Source organism: Amblyomma mixtum, chromosome 2 (assembly GCF_055824585.1).
Source record: "Amblyomma mixtum isolate Tamu chromosome 2, ASM5582458v1, whole genome shotgun sequence".
NCBI classification, from domain to species: Eukaryota; Metazoa; Arthropoda; class Arachnida; order Ixodida; family Ixodidae; genus Amblyomma; species Amblyomma mixtum.
In genome coordinates this window covers 306,807,812-306,826,335 of record NC_143013.1, presented here as the reverse complement: position 1 = coordinate 306,826,335, position 18,524 = coordinate 306,807,812, and the positions used below count along the sequence as shown (strand labels likewise).

At 48.9% G+C, this 18,524-nt stretch overlaps 1 protein-coding gene across 1 annotated transcript in view; it reads left to right on the top strand.

Annotated features, from left to right (window-relative positions):
* The first annotated feature begins 7,808 nt into the window (after positions 1–7,808).
* LOC149364834 (solute carrier family 22 member 7-like) overlaps positions 7,809–18,524 on the top strand; it is a 22,292-nt gene continuing 11,576 nt past the window's right edge. The window contains exons 1-7 of the mRNA XM_089568762.1: positions 7,809–8,462; positions 9,730–9,833; positions 12,595–12,749; positions 13,814–13,982; positions 15,197–15,404; positions 16,582–16,679; positions 18,034–18,233. Coding sequence (XP_089424888.1) covers positions 8,028–8,462; positions 9,730–9,833; positions 12,595–12,749; positions 13,814–13,982; positions 15,197–15,404; positions 16,582–16,679; positions 18,034–18,233 — 1,369 coding nt within the window. The 5' untranslated portion in view covers positions 7,809–8,027. The remainder of the gene's footprint in view (positions 8,463–9,729; positions 9,834–12,594; positions 12,750–13,813; positions 13,983–15,196; positions 15,405–16,581; positions 16,680–18,033; positions 18,234–18,524) is intronic.

Below are 18,524 nucleotides of genomic sequence, written 5' to 3'. Positions count from 1 at the left end.
CATACCCGGTCACAAACAGTATCCATCATCTCTCCGAACCGTCCTGCAATGTTTTTCGTAGACCTTTTGCCCACTGGATCAAAACAACACCGCACCACGCCCATAGGGTCTGTTTGCATTTCGGTCTGGATCTTGAAAGGTGGCCAGCATTGGAACCGCCCCTCTTTCCGACTAGACTGGTCTCCCCACAACGAAATTCCTAAACCGTTCAAGCCGCCGCAGTGGCTCAGTGGTTATGTCGCTCGGCTGCTGACCCGAAAGATGCGGGTTCTATCCCGGCCGCGGAGGTCGAATTTCGATGGAGGCGAAATTCTAGAGGCCCGTGTACTGTGCGATGTCAGTGAATGTTAAAGAACCCCAGGTGGTCGAAATTTCCGGAGCCCTTCACTACGGCGTCCCTCATAGCCTGAGTCGCTTTGGGACGTTAAATCCCCACAAATCATAAACCGAACTAACCCGTTCACTACCTCGCCGCACACACGTTTTCAAAAAGATGAGATTCTCGACAGCATAACACAAAGTGAACAAGGGCAGAGGGGGAGAGCGCTCGTCCTTGTGTTTGTCTGGGCTTAGTCCTCCTGTTTCTGCGCAATTTTTTTAGTGTGCGCATCAACCAACTAGTTGTGGTTGTTAGTAACTATTTATTGGTAATAATAAAATAAAATATGGAGGGAAAAGATGTTGCTAGCCGCGGCATCTGCCATCGAAGCCTGAAGCACCTGAGCTGCGGCCAGCGAGAATAAAATGAGACGGAGAGGACAGGGAGAAGGAAAGAAAGGGGGGAGCGATAGAAGAAGGGAGAGGGGTAGGGCGGGAATATACACACTATAAATCAACTAGTCCAATTTTCTGCTTTCCTAGGCAGAGGGCGAGCTTGATTAAAGAAGAAAGATGGGCTAGTTGGTGCTTTCGATATACTGGATGAACAACGGTAACTAGCGCTAAAAAACGCAAGGGACAATAAAAAGATGCCGACGGTATATGCAGAATTGGTGTGGCACTCGCGGTAATCTACTTTATAGATTACCGCGAGTGCCACATAGAGCACCGGACGATAAATTCGGAGGTCGTGGGTTCGGATCCCACTGGCGTCATGTGGTTGTTTTTGTCTGTTTTGTAATCAAGTATCTTTCAGTGATAAAATAGTTACGTTGTTTATTTCCCATTCACCAACACTATTAATTTAAAAAGATTGAAATATTCCCGTTTACTCCTTGGTCTCTGTGACTGTTGGCTTCCTTCATGTGTGTGTCATAAGCAGCCCCTCATTTTCCCTTCCCTTGTCTGTATAATAACAATACAGTCATTCATTACGAGAGCAAAGCATTGGACGAGCTGGAATCATGGTCGTATGCTCGCGCTGTTCGACGTCATTCATTACAGAGATTGGAACAGGTGATTCAAGTTATCTTCAGGTAATTTGTGAATAGATGCAGCGGTTATTATTAGAGCGTTTGGTTGGTTTTGCGGAGTAATTTCATCGTATATAGCAGCTATGAATATTATGAAGAACAGCGCATATTATGAATATTATGAAATAACGCAATGGAAAGCGCATGGTCACGCCCCTGTGTTTCCCGCTGCACTCTTCATAGTAGACGACCAACTAGCCGAAATTTCAGCATTACTGTTATGGATAACAACCTATAACTGTGAAAATGACGGAATGGCGGTGAACGCATTTATCCTGCGATCCGCATTGCGCATTTTATGTCGGCGCCAGATCGCGCAGATATTTTTCATTTTGTTCAGGTTGGTAATATCGGATTGATTAAAAGGTTGTTTACAACCTGTTATATAATTAAAGGTAATTTAAGCAAATATCTGTCATCTGGGTATCTATCTGGTCACATAACGCAACTATATAAAAGGGGTGCTCCAGCTGTAGGTAATTGCAGCATTCTTAAAAAAGTAATAATAATAATGCGGACTGAACGAATAAAAAAGCCCTTTATAAGGAATTCACAATAAGAAAAAATGCGTGCCGTCTCAAAACGGCCCAGAAACGACAAAGTGTGAAAGAGGCTGTCCATCACGCTGTTGATCGGATGACGCGTAACGATCGAGTCCAGAATACTTGTCACAGCACAAGCTAAACAGTGACTATCATTGAAACATTTCACTTGGGAGTGAGCGCCCAATTGCGTATGCCGCCATAAAGGAAACACGTACCATGTTCCGACAAAGACTGCGATATGTTGAACGGCAACGACTAGCTGTTCCCACCGGAGCCGATATGGGGAAGATGATCTCGTTTCAGAAGCGGCTTCTTGCCACGAAGAAAAGTGGCAGCTGGGGCCCTGAGCGCGGGAAGACTTAGCCTCGCAACAAAGTGCGCAATAAAGACATTTTACGGCTGCAAGTATGCAGCCTTTACGTTTCTCCTCTCCCACAATAGCCTTCCTAATTACTATAGCTGCTGGCTGAATCGGGGCACGTTGCCACAAAGTTTCATTGCCATACCGCAAATGAAGGATGCCCGTAGAGCGAGTTAGCTTATACTGTAACCACTGTGCACGGGCATTATAATGATCAGTAACGAGAAGCTGGAAATTCTAGGGGTTGCAGTAAAGAGCTCATGCTCAGAGGGCCTCCGTTCGAGTTACTAAGCGTTGGTGAACACGATACCACGCGAGGGGTGAGTAGCGAGTCGTTTCGACCGAAATAAGGTGCGTGACTGGGCATGCACCTCTTTAGATAGCAGCGAAATGTTCAGAATATTATGCTTGATTTGATACCTATACTTGGAGAAAGCATTGTTGCTTTATTTTTTTACGTTTACTACTTCTTCTTGTTCATGCCTTCCGATTTCTCTTGCGGGCTACGGAGGGGAATATGGAACCAAATTTAAGACATCCCTACTCCCTCAATTCCGTGTGCACGCCTATGAGCCTTTTTCAAAAGCTGGTTGGTTGGTTTATGGGGTTTAACGTCCCAAAGCGACTCAGGCTGTGAGGGACGCTGTAGTGAAGGGCTCCGGAAATTTCGACCACCCGGGGTTCTTCAACGTGCACTGACATCCCACAGTACACGGGCCTCTAGAATTTCACCGCCATCGCAATTCGACCGCCGCGGCCGGAATTGAACCCGCGTCTTTCGGGTAAGCAGCCGAGCGCCATAACCACTAAGCCACCACCGCGGTGGCTTTTTCAAAAGCGTCCGGCTATACAACCTAATTAAGGTTCACTGTTCAGCCACTCAGTGACATGCTTGCGCCAGCCATGAACTTCCGAGTTCCACAGTAGCAAGGAGGAGAGGTATCTTCACTCTCTAAAGGCTTGGAGCTTTTGGAGTTAAGTCAGCGGAAGCCTATTCCCGCAACTCTAGTTGGAATGCAGAAGTGTAATTTTTTGCATTACGGCTCGACAGCGAACCCTGTTGGCCGGACAAAGACAGTACGTTCGGTAATTAGTTGCTAGCTTTAATATTCGGTTCATATAGGTCGGTGTAAAGAACCACCTTAGCAGAGATTAGATGTTCGGGTAAGTCAAACATCGTCGTCAGCTCAACTATGTCCACTGCAGAACAAAGGGCCCCCTCACCTCCAGTTAACCCTGTCATGTGCCACCTGCGGCCGGCTTATCCCCGAAAACTTCCAAATCTCATCTGCCCACCTGACTTTCTCTCCCCCGCCCCCTGTTAAGCTTGCTTTCTCTCGGAACCCATGAAAACCCATCGGTGATCGTGCCTTCGAATTACGTCCGCCCATGCCCATGCCCATCTCTTCTTCATTTCAACTACGATATCATTAACTCGCATTTGTTCCCTGACCCGTTCTCTCTTCCAGTCTCTTAACGCTGCGAGAGTGAAAGTACGGGCCTCAGCGTGAAAACGACATCACGAAAGAGAGAACAGCAATATCAAGCAGCTATCCTTGTTGTAAAGACTTATGTTGTGCTGCAAAGCAAGCAGCAGCTTCCTCTCGAACGTTGTGTCAACGTATATTACTTGTGACGTTTGTTTTTCGCCGTATTTCGAACATGCCTTACTCTAGCGTTCTGTGCCATGGTTGCGCTGTTTAAGTAGCTGCAACAGCCTACGCGGACCGGTTTCCAGTAGTGGAAATAAACAGGATGCACTGATCGAGCAGACGAAGGGGATTCAGTCAAAGTCACCCTCTGAAACTCCACGTCCGTCAGATGACACGGAATCATAATCATCATCATCAGCCTGACTACGCCCACTGCAGGGCAAAGGCCTCTCCCATGTCTCTCCAATTAACCCTGTCCTTCTCTGCCAGTTGCGGCCACCGTATTCCAGCAAATTTCTTAATCTCATCCGCCCACCTAACTTTTTGCCGCTATAAAAATCGATACCAGGGCTGGCGCATCATCATCAGCAGCCCGACTATGCCCACTGAAGAGCAAAGGCGTCTCTCATATAACTCCAATTAACCCTGTCCTAAGCCAGTTGCGGCCACCGTATCCCCGCAAACTTCTTAATCTCATCCACTCACCCACTCCGCCCGCTTCAGATCTCTTAACGTTACACTTATCATTTTTCTTTCCATAGCTCTCTGCGTTGTCCTTAACTTAAGCTGAACCCTCTGTGTTAGCCGCCACGTTTCTGCCCCATAGGTGAGTACCGATAAGATACAGCTGTTGTATACTTTTCTCTTGAGGGATACTGGTAAACTGCCATTCATGATCTAAGAGTCAAAAGAAAACATTCGACAGAAATCTGTCTGGTTGGGAAATTTAATGTTAGGAGAAGGTAAGTGACGCCAACCAAGTAAAATACAGGAAAAACACGACGTTTCGGGACCGGCTCGGCCCCTTCTTCACGGTGTGACTACGGGCGAGCGCAGCTTGGCTTTTTAAGCCCCTGTGTGGAGGACCTGCGGGTCAATGGCCGCAGCCCATGGACGTAGGATGAGGGGAGAGTCCCCAGGGAACGATTAACATTCTCTCGTGTTTGCTGTATGTGCCACGACTCGAGTAGAAGCCTCCTGCGTGGGTTGGAAACGGAAGCTAACCCACGCAGGAGGCTTCTACTCGAGTCGTGGCACATACAGCAAACACGAGAGAATGTTAATCGTTCCCTGGGGACTCTCCCCTCATCCTACGTCCATGGGCTGCGGCCATTGACCCGCAGGTCCTCCACACAGGGGCTTAAAAAGCCAAGCTGCGCTCGCCCGTAGTCACACCGTGAAGAAGGGGCCGAGCCGGTCCCGAAACGTCGTGTTTTTCCTGTATTTTACTTGGTTGGCGTCACTTACCTTCTCCTAACATGATCTAAGAGAACCTGCCATATGCGCTCCACCCCATTCTTATTATTCTAGTTATTTCCCTCTCATAATCGGGATCAGCTGTCACTACCTTCCCTAAATAGGCATATTCTCTTACTATACTTCCAGCACCTGGCTACCAATTGCGGACTGCTGTTCCCTTGCTAGGCTGTTGAACATTACTTTGGTTTTCTGCATGTTAATTTTTAGCCCCACCGTTCTGCTCTGTCTGTCTAATTCAGTGATCATGCTTTGCAGTTCATCTACTGAGTGACTTAGCAAGGCAATGTCATCAGCGAATCGCAAATTACTTAGGTATTCTCCATTAACTCTTATCCCCAACTGTTCCCATTTCAGGTCCCTGATTACCTCCTGTAAACAGACAGTGAATATCATATAGGCGAGATCGTGTCTCCCTGCCTGACACCTTTCCTTATTGGAATTTTATTGCTGACTTTATGAAGAACTATGGTAGCTGGGCAATCGTCATAAATATCCTCCAATATTTTCACATAACACTCTCATACACCCTGATTCCGCAATGCCTGCATGACTGCTGAGGTTTCTACTGAGTCGAATGCTTTCTCGTAATCAATGAACGCTATATATTGCGGCTGGTCATATTCTGCGCATTTCTTTATCACCTGATTGATCGCGTGAATAAGGTCTATTGTCGAGTATCCTTTACGAAAGCCTGCCTGGTCATTTGGTTGATTGAAGTCTAAGGTTGTCCTGACCTTATTAGCGATAACTTTAGTAAATACCTTGTTGGCAACAGACAATAAGCTGATCGGTCTGTAATTCTTCAAGTCCTTGACTTCTCCTTTCTTATGAATTAAGATAATGTTAGCGTTTTTCCAAGCTGTAGGTACGCTCGAGGTCACAAGACATTGCGTATACAGGGTGGCTACTTTTCGAGCACAATCTCTCCTCCATCCTTCAACAAATCTGCTGTTATCTGATCCTCACCAGCTGCTTTCCCTTTCGGTATTGTTCCTAAGGCTTTCTTTACTTCCTTATTTGTTATTGGCGGGATCTCCCATTTCTGTGCTCTACTGCCTCTCTCAGTAACATTCTGATTGCAATCGCTACTGTATAGATTTGTGTAAAAATTTTCGACTGCTTTAACTATCTTATCCATATTGCTAATGACATTGCCCTCTTTGTCTCTTATCGCATACATCTGATTTTTACGTATGCCTAGTTTTCTCTTCAGTGCTTTTAGGATACCTCCGCTCTTTAGAGCATGCTCGATTTACTCCATGTTAAACTTCCTGATGTAGGCTACCTTGCGCCTATTTATTAACTTCGACAACTCTACTAGTTCTATTCTATCTATGAAGTTAGACGTCCTAATGCGTTGCCGTTTATTAATCAGATCTTTAGACTCCTGAGATAGCTTCCCGGTATCCTGTCGAACCATCCTACCGCCTACTTCTACGGCGTACTCCGTTATGATGTCTGTGAGACGATTGTTCATTGTTTCAACATTATGGTCGTCATCTTCAGTTAAAGCGTAAAATCTGTTCTGCAGCAAAATCCTGAATTCATCTACTTTCCTTCTTAATGCTAACTCGTTAATAGACTTCCGCTTCACTAATTTCCTGCTTTCCCTTTTCAAATCTAAGCTAATGCGAGACCTTACCATTCTGTGGTCGCTACAACGGACCTTTCCGATGACCTCCACATCCTCTACGATGCCAGGCTGAGCGCACAGTATGAAGTCTATTTCATTTTTAGTCTCACCATTGGGGCTCTTACACGTCCATTTCCTGTTGGCTTGTTTGCGGAAGAAGGTATTCATGATCCGTAAATTATTTCTTTCTGCGAACTCTACTAATAACTCTCCCCTGCTATTCCTAGAACCTATGCCATAGTCATCTACCGCCTGGTCTCCAGCTTGGTTCTTGGCTACCTTCGCATTGAAGTCGCCCATCAGTGCAGTGTACTGCGATTTTACTTTGGTCACCGCCGATTCCACGTCTTCATAGAAAGTTTTAACGGTCTGGTCGTCATGGCTTGATGTAGGCGCGTAGGCCTGAACCACTTCCAGCTTATACCTCTTATTAAGCCTAATTACGATAGCTGCCACCCTCTCGTTAATGCTATAAAACTCGTCTATGTTGCCAGCTATATCCTGATTGATGAGGAATCTCACGCCTAGTTCTCGTCTGTCTGCTAATCCACGATAGCACAGTACGTGCCCGCCCATTAGTACTGTATACGTCTCATCTGTCCTTCTAACCTCACTAAGCCCTATAACATCCCAATTAATACCCGCTAATTCCTCCAACAGCACTGCTAAACTAGCCTCACTGGATAAGGTTCTTGCGTTAAACGTTGCTAGGTTCAGTTTCCAATGGCGGCCTGTCCGCAGCCAATGATTCTTAGCACCGTCCGCTGCGTCACAGGTCTGGCCGCCACCCCGGTCAGCTGCTCCGCAGCCACTAGGGACTGAGGGCCGAGGGTTAATTGGAAGAAACATGAGGGGCTTATTTCAGCGGCTTACTATGGGTGGATGATGAGGATACTTCTGTTTCCTTGTTCTTACCACGCCCGCCTTAGAGGAGAAGAAGAACAGAGGCGTGCGCAAGCCCGCGTGGCACGAAGGCCCTTCCTCGAGACAGAAGAAGAACATCGACACGTTCATGAAGCCGCGTGACATCCGTGTTCCAGGACAGCCATCGCCTCTCGACAGCGTTTGCAGAGCCCTTACTGAAGCTAGAAGTGGGTTGATCTTGAAGCATCCCTTCAAACAAACGAAGTACGTCACGCACGACACCCGGGCCACCCTTAGCAGATGTCGCGATCTCAACAGGTGTCGCGGTCTCAACAGAAATCGCCAACGGGCAGCCCCTCGAGGACGACCCGCCCGGATAGCACGGAAGAGGAGCCATGCTGGCCCGAAGAGGACCTCTCGGCCATCCTTGGCATCGTTGGGCCCTTCCATCGGGCCATGCTGTTCTACTCGACGTTCGCGATGACGGTGTCCGCCATGCACTCGCTTCTCTACATCATCGTCACGCCGGCAGACGTCGCCCACTGGTGTCGGCTGCCGGATGCGCCTGCCAACACGACGCTCGAGGAGTGGAAGGCGATGAACATCCCACGGCGGCCCGATGGCTTGCTCAGCAACTGTGAGGTGTACGTGGCGCCGGCCGTCAGCAACGAGACGCTGCTTTGCCCTCGAAGGACCTTCAAAGCGTCCGGCGGCAAGGTGACCACCATCGAGGAGGTGAGCTTTCGCGCGATCGACCCTGCCGCGTTTGCCGTGCAGTCTTATAAGGTTGTAATTCACGACTAAGATTCGCAGAACCACTGGCAATCCACTGCACGGCATCAATCACAATGTCAGGATTCGCTTCATCTTTTACATCAAATCTCCGGTTGGCCTGTCCCTAACGATCATGCCATATTTTGGCGTGCTTCTGGAACGGTTACTTAGTTGCTAGTTTCAGTGCTTTTAGAAAACAGCTCTAAGCGCCCGTTCCTGGATTGAGCGGCGTCTCTCGCCGTCGGCGTAACCGGGTTCATATCGTGCTGCCGCTCGCTCAGAGATGGCGCCAGAGTCGTAAACGCCGTAGCGTGCTGAAAACCAACGCGGCGAAGCAGGAGAGGCCTGGAGAAATCCTTGTTTACCATTTGAGAGCGCTTAGCCCATGGAGAGCAGATATTAACGAGCAACAAAATCGCTCGTGAACGGTAAGTTAGAAGTAGTTCTGTAAGCTGTACCAACAAGGAACATAGCATGGGCTCTTCACCGTGCTCAATACTATAGTTGCCGCCGTTTCGTTCGCGTGTATCAATGCTAGTATAGCGAATCCTCATTGTTTACAAAACCCTCGGAAGTCGGACTTTCGGCGTCACCAAGCGTGGTTTTGGACGGCGGCGAATTCGGCTCGCTCATGACGCCGATCACTCGTGGCAACGTACCATAAGCGAGCGTTACGTGGAAGTACCTTGCCTTACATGGTCCCGTATAAGACGTGCCTCGCTCTCTCCCAAAATGGGAAGAAGGGAGGCACATCGAGGCACCCTGGGCCCCACCGGACCGAAGCGCGCCACATATGCATACGCGTGAGCAAAGTTTCTTAAAGTAACAATGAAGACAACCTCATGCAGTGATTGCTCTAACTAAAAATTCTCTGGCTCAGCGTTTGTCCGGTAGCAAAATAAGCAGCATTTATGGCTGAGATAATTGCAATTAAAAATCTTTCCGCCGATCGATTCAATCTTGCGACGTCCTTACCGTAAAGAGTGGGTTGCCACCGTTTTGAAGTGAATTGCAGTGTAGCGTAGCCTCTGGGATCCGCACGAAAATCGCTGTCGACGCACGCATTTTAGTTCCCGGTTCGGCTGATTATGGTGACACCTGTATTTCGTTTCTTCGTCTTTTCGAGCTCATAAAAGCTCCGTTTTTGCTGAGAGTGGTATCTTCATGATTAGAACGCGTTGCCGTATCGAGGCCAACTTCTAACTGTCCTCGGTGACTTTTCTCGCAGTGGGACTTGACGTGCGACCGGGCATGGCTGTACACCGCGGGCGAAAACGTCTTCATGCTCGGCACTTTCTTCGGCCTCACCGTGTCTGGCCTCTGTGCCGACAGGTAAGCATAGTCTAGCGCAGGAGCATACCCAGCAATTCTGGACAAATGCATTTTCAGCGGGAAAGAGTTTATGAACGCAATTTTTTCATTTTTTGTAAGATTTCACAATAGAAATAATTAAGTCTGCAGATCTCCCCTCGGCAAGCTTTAATTTTTTTTTTGCTATTGCCGTTTTTTTGTATCGTAAAAACGCTCCCCGTTGGTTTTCTATGGCAGTCTTGCCTGCTCGATGCGAGCGATTGAAAAACTTCAAGATTTTGCTACGCATCGACAAAATAGACAATTATCTTCAATGTTTCCATAACATTACCTTACAATATTCAAATAATCGAAATTTTTTTTTCCAAGAATGCTACACACGTTTTGTGGATGTTTTGTCAGATAGTCGCTGTGCTTTACGCTTGTCTGAATATTACATCAAAGCACTGAAGGTATGGAGCCATAAACACTAATCATGAAAGCCTGAATTGGGCGAACAGAATCTTTTTCCATCATCCCTAATTTCCTAGTAATTATGCGAGAGACCACTCGAATTATTTGTTCACATATGGTGCGGACCTTATACTTATTACAGCACTGCCTCCCTTACTACTAATTAATAATCTTAGGATTCGCACCGTCTCCACCTCTGGAACGACAGCGTCGTGTACTTTGATTTCTACCTCCCCCCTCTGTCTCAATATAAGTAGTACTTATATTTCAGGAGAGCAGCGTAAGCCGCGCTGCTCCGCATAACATTGAAATTTGGGGGCTGCTTCTTGAAGTGTCTCTTCCATTCTTTTTAAATTACCCCTGGTTGTCCAAATTGCGATGTCATCTGCATAGACTGCGTTCCGAATGTCCTCTTAATTCTTCAAGTTCGTCCCGTAATTCCATGAGGGCAATGCCGTACCCCCGGTGCCCATATGGATTGGCTGGGACCTAATGTCTGCAATTCTAACGTGGGCTTGTCTATTTTGTGAAAGGTCATTTTTGTAAAACTGATTTAAAAAGTCAATACGTTAGATCAGCGGGGACTGCAACAGGGCGCAGGGTGTCGAATGACTTTGGAATCGAACTCCCCCACCTCACCAGAACAAGGCAAGCTATTCCGAAAGAGCAGAGGTCCAGGTTCGACACGACTCCTCTCCCTAGAAACATGCATCCGGAGCCTCATTCCCAGCCGTTCGCGCCGCCAAAGCAGAAGCACATAGCTCATGTAGCAATATATCGCAAAATCAAAGCACCTAGAGAGCTCCACTCAAATTTCGCATTAGGTTATATCGTAAATTTCGGTGAATTTTTGATGTCGCATTAAGTACCAATTGCCTGTAGCAGCAAATAAAAATCGACGTGCGGTCATGCCTGATGCTGCCTATACATACCTTTCTGAGATATACCTAGAAAACTTGATCCGACAGAAAAAAAAAACAAGAACAAAGGACTCGAAGAGAATGAAAAAAGTTTTAAATGTTCAGTTTACGAGCCATTTTCTTCTCCAAAGCTTTTCTATCATTCGCTGATATTTCTTGCTTACACCAATTTTGCCACTTCTGCTTTTCACACTTTACATGCCAACAAATGTTATGGCGACTGCTACATTTATTGCACTTGTGTATTTTGTGTGTATATATGCTGAATGCAATTTGCTTACCCCAGGGAGGAAGGCCCTCGTCAGGCACCACGCCTTTTGGCCTCCTTCCTGAAGTGTATGTAGAGACACTACAAATAAATACTTTTCAAACTTTTCAAACTTTCGCCTTGGGTCCCTCCCTTCTCCTCTTTCCTTCCCGGCTACTGGCACGCGGAAGGCAAAAGTCTGTTGCGCTATTCACCACCATCATCATCATCATCATCATCAGCCTAGCTACATCCACAGCAGGACAAAGGCCCCTCTCATTGACCTCCAATTTGCACTGCTTGTCATAACACAGAGCACGAGACTGACGGGGACTTGGCCAATTCCGTCCCTCTAGTGCCTGCCTAAATAGCGCGTGCCTTTCTCGTTTGTATCGAAATGCATCATCCCTCCGATACAAGCGGTAGGAGGGATGATGAATGCCGCCAGATGACAAAAATTGAGCCAATCGAAAATGAAAATTAGCTCTGGGGGCAGGAAATGAGCTGCAATAATTTCTCACTTTCGATGGACACGTCAACCGCGCTGTGACGGAAGGGAAGGAGGCTGGAGTGAAAGAGGAAATAGAGGAAGAGGTGACCTAGTGGAGGTCTCCGGAATAATTTCGACCACATGGGGATCTTCATCGTGCTCTGACATGGCACAGCACACGGGCGCCATTTGCGTTTCGCCTCCATCGAAACGCGGGCACCGCGGCCGCGTTCGATCCTCGGCACTCCAGCTCAGCAGACGTCGCCATGTGGGGAGGTGTGAAGAGGGAGTGAAACAAGGAAGAGAACGAAGCGCCGTACAGTGGACGGCACCGGATTATTTCAACCACCTGAGGTTCACTAACTTTCTCTGGCATCGCACGACACACGGGAACCTTTTGCATTTTGCCTCCATCGAAATGTAGACTGCGCTGCCGTAGTTTGATATTGCGTCCTTGTGCTAGACAAACGCAGTAACCATTGAACCACCGCGACGGATGAGCCGCCGATGCAAAACTCTCTGAAAATGGAAAAGCAGGAAATCACAATTAACAAGATGGATCCTCCCGTCGTGGCCATCTATAACCGGCAGGGCCAATGTGAGGTATCGCGCATTCGTATAACGGGAGTGGGCAGCGCAGCGGTGGTTAAAATGGCGGCTGCCCCTCCACAGGGTCGGCCGCAAGCCGGTGGTGTGCCTCTCCGCCCTGGTCCTGGAAGTGGCGGGCGTCTCTATGTACAGCGTCGAGAACCTGGTCCTCTTCATCGCCTTCCGCTTCCTCGTGGCGGCGTCTTCGGCGGCGCTCACCTACACCAACTACGTCCTGTGTGAGTACGCTATATACATGCATGGATCGCTGTATGCAGTCCTTGGGGTCTGATGCCTCACGTACACCGGCCGAAGGTGGGTCATTAAAGGGATACCCGTTCAGCCGTATACTTAGGTGGTGGAGATGGAAGGATTTATTGTTTTTGTGTCATGAAACAAGCTCTGAACTTTACGACGAGTAAGCTCCATCAGTAAGGCCGCGTCAGACAATTCTGTTCTCTCAACGGCACAATGTCCCACTTATGACAGGGCCAGACCCGCGGCCAGACCCTTTACAATAGTGGGCAGAAGCAGTGTCAACTCACCGCCATAATTACACGACTGACCACAAGCAGATAAGACGCTAGGTGGCGGTGCGGACGGCGCAAAATTTTTTTTTACACCATGTATATTGTGGAGCATTGAGATCAAGAAACTATCTAAAAATGGGGGTTAAGAAGAAGTCATCTTTAATGCCCCACTATTCAGTGCAGGAAGTAAAATAGGTCACTTATCACATTTCTGCTCCATATTGATGGAGTGAATGCTTCCGCATATGGCGTTTAAAGGGTGACGCCAACCATTTAAACTCTGCTTTTGGTTTATTTTTGTTTACGTTGTAGGTGGTGGTGCAGACGGTGAAAATTGTGCTTTTTTTACTGCATTTCGAACTTGAGGATGCTTTATCGATAAACGAAGGAAGTCAAGCGGCTTATTTACCACATTACTCCTCCATGTTGATATGGAGTTTAAAGAGAGACGTCAACCATTTAAACTCCTGCTGAGTTTGATTCTTGTTTACAGTATAATAGAACACGCGAACGCGTGGCTCTGCGCTCCCTGCAATGCCAGCTGCGAGTGTCTCGCTCAGGTGGCGCCCCGTAACATCCGCGCGAAGCGCAGAGCCACGCTCTTGCGTGTTCCTGCTAAGTATTGTTGACACTGTGCGAAGTGTTTTGTGCCTCGGTAGGACGTCTCCGCTTTGCTGTGAAGGCTTCCCATACGAGAGCTGTCGCTGTGGAAGGCGATTCCAGAGAAGAGAGACTCCGCGATGGCGGTCTGCAGCTGCTTCTCTCTGCGGCAGTGGTGGAACTGGTGGCGCTGCAGCAGCGGGCGCTGTACGGCATGGCCGTGCTGTACGGCTACTTCGCCGGCGTGCTGGCAGTCAACGTGATCGTGGCCCAGGCGCAAGACTGGAGGACGGCGCAGATCATCGTCATGCTGCCCACCACGCTCCTCCTGGCCGGCTTCTGGTCAGTCGCCCTTCCATTCGCCGTCGGGCGGAGGCGGGATGCAGGGGTTCGGGGCCTCATTGAATACGTGGGGATACAACCAACGGACCAAACCGGCTACTCTCCGTTCGACTTCCGCCCGCGCTCGACCTTGGACTGAGAAAGCATTTCCGCTGCTGGCTTTTGGCCCTCGTCCTCCGCTGTGTGTGTTCTGGCGAAATGGCGCGCATGACAACCACACTTTTTCTTCGCTGTCCTACGTCGGCACTTTGCAGGCCACTTGCGCTAACCGATCAACACCTCCAAAATATGTTTTCAATATCTCTACATGGTGTGGGCAAGCCAATTAAGTCCCGCTATTGACAGACTTCCTAATCGCAATTTGGAGCAGTAGGAGGCCATTCTGCACAGCGAGGACCCCGACCAGCAAAGAAAACTAGTTCTCAGGGCCCACGCTCCGGCGCAGGCCAATGGGCTTCCGGAATAGGCGGACCACCCACGACTCCGAGAATTCCCATTCTTTCAATAAATTTTTCACTCACTGACTCACTCACTCACTCACTCACTCACTCACTAGCTTTCACTCACTCACTCACTCACTCAATCAATCAATCAATCAATCAATCAATCAATCAATCAATCAATAGTTGTGGCGTCAAAAGTGGAAGACAAAGGTTAAGGATTCGTTCGAGGTTCTCCCCTTATTTGCTGTGGGGCTTCGTCTTGGGTGCGAGGCAGTGAATATCGAAAAGTACGCGAGGTTTTCTACGAAATGACGTCGACTTGCGTCTCTCCGTGTGAGCTATTCTCCAGTGTTTCCCAGTGTTTCCCGATGTCTTGCACGCAGACATCGGCAAAGTGCTTTATAACCGTAAATTATGAGCGTGCTCACTGATTACAGAGTTCTTGCGACAGGTTGCGGCTGCGAAATATATTTGTCGTACCTGTAGCTTGAGGCCATGGGCGTCCGGAAGGGGGGGGGGGGGGGGGGGGGCAAGGGGGAGTGGCCGTAGTGGAGGGCTCCGAAGTAATTTCGACCACCTGGCGATCTGTAACGTGCATTTACATCGCACAGCACGTTTCGCCTCCATCGAAACGCGGCCGCCGCGGCCGGGTTCGAACCCGGGAACTCCGGCTCGGTAGCCCCGGTCAGCAAGAATGTGGAAAGGGTATGCCCGATAGTACAATGCTGCCTCCGCTTTCGCTGTGCGGTCAGCCCATTAATGCGCACGCAGGCTGTTGACGGAGTCTCCTCGCTGGCTCATCACCACACTGCGCGTGCGCGAGGCCGTGCGGTCGGTGTCGGTCATCCTGCGTCGCAACCGCGTGCCGCGCAAGCGCATCGTGCGCGTCCGGGAGCGCCTGCGCCAGGAGCCGCTGCAGATGCTGCACCGCGAAGACGAGCAGCCCAGCCCAAAGACCCCGGGCCGCCGCAGGGCGAAGGTAAGGAAACCATTTGCCGCTAACGCCCTCTGTCGGCCGCTGGCACTGTTACGAGAGTGTGCGGGGAGTTCGCGCCATTGGTTCGCGCTGCCTCTTGAACAATATGCAAGCGTCGGGTGTGCACAACGTATAAAGAGTGTTTCACCTCAAAACTTCACACGATTATTAAAAATAGGCATTCTGAGTTGGAAGAGCGATTTTTTCGGCATATCACTGATAGCGGTGAGCGCATCATAGTTTCAAAACACAGCAAAAACGTGCTAAATAGCAGGACGTTTAACTAATATTGAATATTTTACTCTTTAACTATTGTTCTTAGGCTCCCCAATTATTGAGAGGCGGGTAGCCCGCCGTAAGTAATATCCGGATCAGTTTTTAGAATTTCTAAAACACGCATACCCCCGGCGCTGTGGCCCAAAATTTTCTGCTGCTCCATGCAAGGCAGAGCAACGATAACGGTCACTGCAGACGGAAATGGCGACAGCCATGACGCGTGCGAACCTTGTGACGTCATCGCAACCTGTCCACCGTGGCAGGTGGCAGTTAACCTGGCTCTCACAAGCCCCACCGGTGACTGTGATAGAAACAGCCATCTGCCGGGGCAGTGGCTCATCGCTTAACTGTTGGAACACTGCGCCAACTAATAGTGCTATCAGTACACCCAGCGATCTATGAGTGCTAAGTAGAGGGTGATCAATTTTGCATATATGGGCACGAGCTAAAACACAATCAGCAGAAACAGAAAACGTTCAGACGGGTCACCGAGGATCGCCTCAGAGTTCTTCTACTATGCATTTCTCAAACTGAAACCGCCGACAAAATGTGGGCCAATGAAAATTTCGCGCTGAACATTTTTCTCTAATGGACAGGCGGAGGCGCCGCTATCGAGGGTTTCGACCGACTGCAGTTCTGTACCGTGACTAGCATCGCATAGGATATCGACGTTAAGGCATTTCACCTTTAGCAAGATGTTATTACCGCGGCCGGTACCCGATTCCGCGACCTCGAAGCGCCATAGCCACTGATCCACCACAGAGAACGATTGCGTCGAACTAGCTTGCGCAATATGCAGCAACTGTGACTTTGTTCTTGGCGATGCTTTTTTGAATGTTGGCTCTGATGACCGTGTCGAAGCGAGAGGAGGAGCGTTAGCGGCCGTACTGCACACCTTCAGCAGGCGCACGAGCTGGAGGAGTCGGAGAAGCACTCCTGGGCCCTGCTGGTCATCGTGGTCACCCAGTACCAGCTCTCTACCATGGGCCTGTCCTTCTGCTGGTGGGTGCGAGCAACAACAGTGCGTCCGCTATAGTTTCAGCAACGCCCGCTTGCGGCGCTCTTCCTTTCGAGCTTGTTCTGTGTGCATGACCTCATTGCCTCGCGTATAAGTAGGGCTGATATCCTTATTTGGATCACTCGACGGATTAGTTCTTTCAAGTGCTTCACCGATTGGCCCAAGCAGCGGAAGCGGATGTTGCGCTCAGCTGCAATGCGTATCGTCGGTGGACGAGCCGCGAAACTAGTGAAGCGTCCGTACCTATATACTGAAATGCTTTAGACTGTGTACCTATTTTTGCGACCCTGTAGATGGTGTCTTATTACCGACAGTCTTGGGAGCACGGCAGCTAATGGAACTTTCGTTCGTATATAGAATGTTGTATAAAGTACTTCTTCTAGACGGGAAATCTTCGTTTAATTGAGAAATTTAATAACTACTGACTATGTATTTACTTCGCCGTTCACCGCGCCACACAGTGACACCCTCTCTACCCAGAAGAGAGAACATAGGAGCGAACGCAATAACTAGTACGCTATGCGGCGCAAAGAGGACGCCTTACTCTTTAGCTTCTCGTTTCCCACGTGGTTTCTCTTTCGCGTTACGCCAACGCAGCCGACGCCGCAGAACCGGGACACCCTTAACATTATGTACAGCGCGAAAAACTAAGACAGGGGAAGAAATACGCAAACAAACAAGCGCTGACTATCAACTGAAAATTTTATTAGGCCCTTAACAGCTGTCTAATTTCGGTTGAAAGTTGAAATGTAAATGGGCTGGGGAGATGCCGTAAAGGCAGCCCAATTAGCCCCTACCCTTACAAAAACATTTTATACAGTCTATAGAGTGTCTATAGATTTCTGTCTATAAAGTCTATAGACTGTCTATAGACAAATCCTAGAGAACAGTCTGTAGGCAATGCAAATCCCATAGACAGTCAGTCGGCAATCTATAGATTTATGGCCACATACGTTTAGTAGACTTTTATCTACAGTCTATAGACTATGAATAGACAAAAAGCAATAGGAAGCCAATAGAGTCAATAAGAAGTCGGTAGACTGTCTATAGACCATTTTTATAAGAGGTATACGTCGGCGCTGGCATCGAGGCACGCAATTATTGACTCTCGAATCATTTCGACCACCTGGGGTTCGAAATTTCCGGAGCCCTTCACTATGAGAGACGCCGTAGTGAAGGGCTCCGGAAATTTCGACCACCATAGCCTGAGTTGCTTCGGGGCGTTAAACCCCAATAAACCAAACCAAACCAATCATGTCTGTGCTGGTTAAAGGGATATTTACTCGCAGCCTGGGCTTCAGGGTTAGTCGCTCGAGTGCCTGCGGTGTGCGCGTGCAGGTTCGCGTGCTCCATCACGTTCTACGGGATCGCGATCGACCTCAGCGCCGTGAGCGGCAGCTGGCCGCCTATCGCGGTCGCGTTGATAACGCCGCTGGCCGCGTACGCGCTGGTCGTGCGCCGGGGCCGCCGCGATGTCCTGGCCGCCTCCCTGGCGGCCGCGGCCGTCTGCTGCTTGCTGGTCGTACCGCTGCCCCTGAGTGAGTGTGCCTGCAGAGGCCCTTCCACTCCCAGTCAAACAGTGGGTCCGTCTGGAAATTTCCATATTAAAACAAATTGTTCGAAAAACCGGTTGTCGGTTGTGTGTTCACCACCCATTGGGCACAAAACCACTTGAGCCCATCTGGATTCAGTTGGAGACAATAAAGGATATTCAAAATTCTGCAAGTGCGCTTTCCCGCCTAACAAGAAGGGATATTCAAAATTCCGTAAGTGCGCTTTTCCGCATAACAATCTTGTCCCAAACAAGATGGCTGATTATGCGTTTCCAG